Source organism: Eurosta solidaginis, chromosome 1 (genome assembly GCF_040869045.1).
Source record: "Eurosta solidaginis isolate ZX-2024a chromosome 1, ASM4086904v1, whole genome shotgun sequence".
Taxonomy (NCBI): Eukaryota; Metazoa; Arthropoda; class Insecta; order Diptera; family Tephritidae; genus Eurosta; species Eurosta solidaginis.
Genome location: NC_090319.1, coordinates 42,889,492 through 42,896,883, shown reverse-complemented (window position 1 = coordinate 42,896,883; position 7,392 = coordinate 42,889,492). Strand labels below are relative to the sequence as shown.

The 7,392-nt window shown below is 34.7% G+C and overlaps 1 protein-coding gene across 1 annotated transcript; it reads left to right on the top strand.

Moving 5' to 3' along the window:
* The first annotated feature begins 1,318 nt into the window (after nucleotides 1–1,318).
* Nucleotides 1,319–3,430, top strand: LOC137237239 (serine protease SP24D-like). The gene is made up of 2 exons (XM_067760681.1): nucleotides 1,319–2,106; nucleotides 2,331–3,430. Exon 1 carries the CDS (start codon nucleotides 1,344–1,346, stop codon nucleotides 2,097–2,099), a length of 756 nt encoding a protein of 251 aa, XP_067616782.1. The 5' UTR covers nucleotides 1,319–1,343; the 3' UTR covers nucleotides 2,100–2,106; nucleotides 2,331–3,430.
* Nucleotides 3,431–7,392: the final 3,962 nt, after the last annotated feature.

Sequence of the window (7,392 nt, the reverse complement as noted above, 5' to 3'; positions counted from 1 at the left end):
AGCTTGGAAACAGATAAAACTAATTACGTGTTCTTTTCATTAAAAATCATGCATTGTACACGTGTCAACTTAATAAAACAGTATTCAACTTCGCAAATACATATGGGCAAGTCCTGAGTTACGGACGCGGCATTCGTACGCATTTCAACCTGCATAAATGAGAACATGGGCAGCGGACTAAGCGGATATTACAATATTTTAAGCAAAAATTGTGGATACCTCAATAATGGAAGTACGTATATATATACATATATATACGAGGGTCGGACACGACAAGATATAGATGTTATTTTTAATGCTTGTGAAAGTATGTAAAACTTAACGAAGCTAAGGGGAAATTTTACATGCTTTAAATGAAGAAGAGAAGGTGAAATAAAGACCCAATGCCCGTAGATTTTCGAAATCTGAAATATCTTTGTAAAACTTTGGACATAAGCTCAAGTACGGATACGGAGGCGACATAACGGACAGTCTCCAAGAATCAATTAACAGTTTGTAGACTACTAAAAGCACAAAATGCCCTCTTTCGGATAACATTTAAGTTTTGTTCGTTGGCTAAACAGAAATAAAGTTATAGGCCAATATATGAATCAACTAATGGAAGAGCGGTAAATGGACTTGACAAATTTGAGATATCAATAAAAAATGTTACCCGAAATTTACGGAAAAATTTTAGTAAATAGTTCTATTAAACATCTGAAAGCTTTTTGAATATCAGGACCACGTTTGCTTACTAGGAAAATAATAGGGATAAGGGCAGGATCAACTTATTATACCTCCGTTTTCCAAAGATTCTTTAAAAAGTCTAGACAAAATTTTATTGAAAGCAAAAATACAGATCTGGGTTTAACATCGCAACAATATAAAGAAAGGCCGTTATATTTTGTTAGCAAAATATCCGAATTCGCAAAACCGATGAAGAATTTCTTTGAAATCATGTTTCTCTGTCCAGAATGAGGGAAAGAATAAACTATTTGATTTCCACATCATACCCATATTTGACCTTTAATCCCAAGTGTTAGAAATAAAGTCTGACCGTTTTTAATTTTCGGTTCGTGATGGACCTTATTTGGGATTCACCCACATACAAGCAAACAATTGCAAGGAAATTTTCTTTTGAAAAAGTATAGCAAAATGTATAGTCAAAGCGATGCTGATTCTATTTCGTTAGAATATCAAACAATACATTTTAATTAGTTATTTTGATGGAGACAAATCTCTTTGTTCAGCTGACATTTTATTTTTTATTTACGCGACTCAATTAGGTATAAATAGCGTCCACAAAATTTATCTCGGTGTACTTTATACTTGAAAAGTTATAGAAAACGTTTTTTTAAATTAAAATGAATCCACTCAATAATTTCGCGCTACTGTTTGTTCTGCTTAGTTGCTTTTTAACACATACCAATACGCAAAATCGCATTATAAATGGCGGAAATATATCTATAGAGCGCAGCCCACATTCGGTCGCAATATTACATCAAAACGTCCTTGGTTGCGCCGGATCCTTAGTCAGTATGAACTCTGTAGTTACAGCTGCGTATTGCGTATTACATATAGATGCGACGGATATCAAAATTGTAGCTGGTGTTACGGATTTACGTCAAATAAACAGAGAGCAACGCCGCAATGTGCATAGTATACATAATAATGATGATGAGCCAGAAACACGATATCTGAGTGTAGCTGTGGTTAAAGTCGATATACCTTTTGAAGAGACTGATAGAGTAAAGTCAATATTACTTTGCGAAGCACCATTAGTAGCGCATTCAAGGATGAAAATTAGTGGATGGGGTTCGATAAATGCAGACAGTGAAGTTCCTTGTAATCGTCTCAAAAGTAAGTCCGTGCAAGTAGGAAACACGCAACAATGTAGGACTATATTTGCGAATAGACAGCCATCGGTAAATTTACCAGATACAATCATATGTGCTGGACGTGGAGCAGATTTGGGTGCTGGAGATAATGGAGCAGGAGGCGTTCTGAATAGTCGACTTTGTGCGGTGGCACAATTGAGTTGTACCGGCCGCTATGAGCCGGATTTATATACAAATGTTACAATTGAAAGAGTTCGAAACTTTATAACATCCATGATGTAACTGAAGGGTGTGGTTATAAATAGACTGTTGAGTGAAATATCACCCTAACTGGACTGAGCGCCGAATTTCGAAACATTTCGAGATAGGGCGTTTTCGAAACAGCAGTTGAGATATGATGATATTCCGCTCAGCAGTCGAAATGGCGATATTTATTTCTTGTATTATGTTCTAATAGATTATAAATATTGTAACGAATTCGCTGCATATTCCTCTTATTTGCCCTTTTGCTAGGTTCGTATCGCTAAACTGTTGAATAAATAACTCCAATATTGAATAATGGAAAAATGGCCTTTATTAAAATACTTCACAATAACACTCAAACTGTGCAACGAACAAGATTCTAGAGACACTTAACAAATATCATCCAAAACTCAAGTTTACAATAGAAATGGAGGAAAACGAAAGTATCCCCTTTATTGATGTCCGTATACATAGAGACAAAAACAATATAATTCTGAACTGGTACTCTAAACCCACCTCCTCTGGACGTCTGATCAACTATTTCTCTTCCCAACCTAGGAAATATAAAATCAACACAGCGAAAAATTTAATTAGTAAAATATTGACAATAAGCCATAGAAAATTCCACGAAACTAACATAGAAAAAATATACAACATATTAAAAAGCAACAACTACCCAGTGCAATTGATACGCGAACTGATCACACAAGAGAAAATAATAACAGGAGAACAGAAAACGAAGCACCAAAACCCAGAAACATCTAATGTGTCAAAAAAATATTATAGCGTCACATACATACCAAAACTCAGCGAGAACTTTGATCAGAAAATATTAAAGCAACAAAATATTACGCTTGCATACAAATCGAATGCAACAATATCCAGCATTTATACGAAAATGAAAAGCCCAATAGAAAAACAACAACAAAGCAACGTTGTTTATGAAATAAAATGCAAAGGCAACGACGACGAACGCTGTGATAAAGTGTATATCGGAACAACAAAAAGAGCATTAGGCGTCCGCTTAGCCGAACATGAATCGGATATAAAGAAGCAAAAACAAAGCACAGCCTTAGCTCAACACATTTTAAGTAGTGGCCACGCAGCTGACTTTACCAACACCAGAATCATCGACAAAGAAAAGAGAGAAATAACGCGATACACATTAGAGAGTCTAAGAATATTACAAAGAAGGAAGGAGACGATAAACAAAAAAGAGGACACCGATAATATAGCTTCAGCTTATTTGTTATGCATAAGAAAATGAACAGCAATTTAGTTTAGACAAGACTACCACAAGAAGTGGTACTGATGGTACTAGTTTTAAGCTCTAATATAATTGTTTAATATTATAGTGAGTATTGCGAAAATGCAAGTGCATTTATTTCTTCTGTTTGTGCGAATGTATAATTGATATATGTCTTTTGTTTTTTAAAAATAAACAGAGTTGCCCCTGATGATGCTGAAATTTGTCAGCGAAACGTTGGGCAGAATGGTGAATTGAATTCTTTCATTTGCACCAAAATAAATGGATCAGCCAAGCCTGAAATAATTCATATAAATCTGTGCAACGAATAGCTTAATAACCAAACTGATAGCTCAAATGAAACTCCACTATTCAAAATAATACTGCTATTGCTCGCTAGATATCGTCTTAGTCGTAACTGCTTGACAACTCAAATCAAACTCAAACTCCTCGCCTTTACTGTCGCGCCTTTTATACTTTTTGATTTCTAATTGCATACTTCTAGGCTTTTCCGTTCCAGAACTTACTAGTTTGTTTCGGCTACAAAATCGCCAGCCACAACTACGTGCACAAATTATTGCCCTCTCTTGTGACAACTCAGATAGATATATGCATGTGGGGTCGACTTAAAACAGCAGGTCCTATCGCGCCAATTTGTTGGGAAAATTAAAAAAGAGCACGACGCAAATTGCAAGAGAAGCTCAGCCTAAATCTCCTCGAAGGTAGATGGTGCCAGGTATTTTTTTTTTTTCTAATAGGAATTTTCAATTGTAGCGTAATCAAATGCAATTATTTAACATGTTAGGACACCTTCACGACCAAAAATGAATGCATATATCAGGGACTTTTTTAAAGGGAAACGGAAGAATGTTGAGCAAATTCATAACAATTGCTGCAATAAGTATACATTGGTATGTTTATTAAAAATTTCGAAATTTTATTAATGGAAAAACAACGTCAGTATAGTCAATTGAACGAAGCCTTTCCAACAGGTCAAGTACAACCGTTACACAGTGTATTGGGCATAATTCTAGTGTGACTGCAATGAACATTTCATTTAATGGTAAAAGTCTAGTGGTCGACTGCTAATACGCGTCAAAAAATATCGAGAGAGGTGTCAAAAGACGCGTATTAATCTCGAGAATAATAATCCTATAATAATATATAATAATAATAATAAAAATTTTATCTCTGTCCAGAGATATTTGCAGTTGAAAGGTTGTTGTTGTGTTGGGTACCCACAAAAAAAAAAATTGTGAACATAAGTGTTTTGTGCGGATATAGCTTTGGTCTCCAAACCGGTGTTGAACCTACCCAAGGTAATTTTTTATAAGCGAGGCCGAAGGCCGCCAACGCAGAAAGGTGTTCTGCGCAAAAATACTATGGATCCCACCCCCGGTTTCGGAGGTGCCCGCAGGTCTTTTTTCGGTTCACATTTTTATTTTCCGCCTTCGGATTATTTATACTGATGTCAAGACGCGTCGTTTGACACTTATCTCGATATTTTTGGTAGCGTATTAACAGTCGACCCCTCAACTAGACTAATATGCATTTAATATGCTTTGTATATTCTCAAGACTTTTAATTTTTATACTTGATATGAATATGTTTGAAAGGCTTCTTATAATGTCCGAGGGCAAAAAACGCAAAAAAAAAAACGCAAAAAAATTTAAATAATGCCAGCCTTATTTTATGTACAAAAATAAAATAACGACTGTTTTCAAAAGGGAATACAGACCGCAGGTGTTATTTTGCCTCACGTTACCTCTTGTTTCAGAAGGGCATTAATGTAGTACTTTGTATGATAGTAACAAAAAAAAACCAACACTGCAGACAAGTCAAGAAGCAACACTTTTATTTACGAGGTGTAGTATTGCCAAATGCGACTCCATTTTGGTATATTGACTTCACCTGTTTGGTTCATGGTCTAACCTAAACGAAATTTTCACTTATTACTTCAGTAATTAGCTTTGCATTGATTTGAATTATAGATGAGGACACGTTTTCCAATCAAATAGTATGCTAACATTTTGCTCCCCTCCCCTCTTTAACTTTTTTTTATAAATTTTCACTTACTTCTTTTAATTATTACAAATGAAAAACTGATTTGTGGCAAAACTTAGACTATTTTTAATATTTTTGTATAACACTAAGGATGAGTGATCATGTCCTGCAAATAATCGATAGCTATGAAAACAAAGCATTCCTTTCTAGTGTTTCTCAAATAGTTCTCTATTCGAATTCTAACCTAGTTCTTTAATCTAGTTTCGATTAAAGATGCACTAGAGAACTAAATTAGAATTCTAATATAAAAGCACAATATTTCTCTAGCATTAAATACGCCGTTCTAAAATCTAGCACCAACGGACTCAATTCAAGCTTTTAATTTTCTTACAACAACCTTGTGCTTGAACTGACATTTTATTGAAAAGAGAACGGCTGGTCTTAAAATATGAACAAATGTTCTAATAATGAGAACAATGCTCTTAAATTAAGTTAAAGAAAAAACAAGTAAGGGTGTCTAAGTTTAAGTGTAACCGAATATTATATACCCAGCGTGAGTGTGAATTGTACAGTTCATTTCAGATAAATTACTTTTTCGAATTTTGTTACAAAGGATTTATTTTTTTTTTTTTGTGAGGCTCTAGAAATATTTGGTTTTTGCTTGAGTGTGTGTGTATCGAATCTTATTACGATACGTTAATTTTTCTTCCAGTTATGGCTCCCGAAAACATGGAAGATTGTTTGGTCAAAAATTAAAATTTGTTCCTCTTTTTTGCAAAGATATTGCCTATTTTATTCCTCCACGACCCCTTTAAAAATCTTTAATATAAAAGTGGGCATGGTACTTAACCGACTTCGTTCATTTTTCTTCGAAGCATTTGTTATAGTAAAGACAATCCCTCTGCCGAATTAAGTTATGATAGGTTTAACGGATTTTGATTTATGATTAATAATATATGTAAAAAAAATTTGTAAAATTGATTTTATTACAATTAAGCGGTACCAAGCCCACATTCCAAAGTGCTTTGGAACTTATGTTTTGTGCCATAAAACCAATAAACCTACATTACTTCATAAGCTTAACGGTATTAGTTTTTGAATTAACTCATTTTTTCAGTTTTCTAAATTTTCGATATCAAAAAGGTGGGCGTGGTTATCGTCCGATTTCGCTCTTTTTAACACATCTCGCGCCAAGCCCCATAATCGCGTTTTACTCATTCGGCCCAAGATTTTTTTTTTTCTGAAAGGAAAGTGAAAATTTTCACTTTTCCATGATTTTTCATCAATTCTCCGTGTGAACACCGGAGCACATTAAACATTTTTCCTTTCTTTATTGCTTTAGACGAATTAATTCAGCGAATTTGAAAAAAAAAAGAAAAAAATAAAAGATTTCAAGGGAAAAACTTAGTGATAAAGAGATAAATGAAGCTTTGAATGCTAATCTCTCTGATCTGTCAGATTTTTGTGACTCAGAAGACGACTATGATGTTGATGGAGACAAGGATTACATTACTTCTAGTAGTTGTGATGAAGAGTCAGATGTAGAAGTTGTTCCGTCCACTTCAACTAGTATAGACCATATAATATGCATTACAGTGCCACCTCCGTCTTCTTGTGACAATTCTAAAGAAATGCTATACAATCTGGTAACAGATAGACAATCCTCACGTTCTGAATAACCGTCAATATATCGTTCAGCCAGCATCCCTTCACCAGATTTTAGCTCAAGACCATCAACATCTCGTTCATTCAACGCCCTTCTACCAGATTTTGGTTCAACGCCATCAACGTCTCGTGTCCTTGAGCAGCAAGTGGATGAGTCGCACAATATTTATGAGGAAAATAATATAAATCCAGATGTATCAGAAACAGTTTTTGAGTCAATATGACAGTCAGTAGAAGGGGAAAGAACGACATTTCCATTTATTGGATGATGAAATAATTGGTTTATTGGTCACTGAAAGCAATCAATTTGCGGCGCAAACTCTGTCAGAAACCTCACTGCCTAACGCTAGAGTCAGAAAGTGGATTGAGACGAATGCTGTTGAAATGAGAAAATTCAATGGAATTTTATTCTGGATG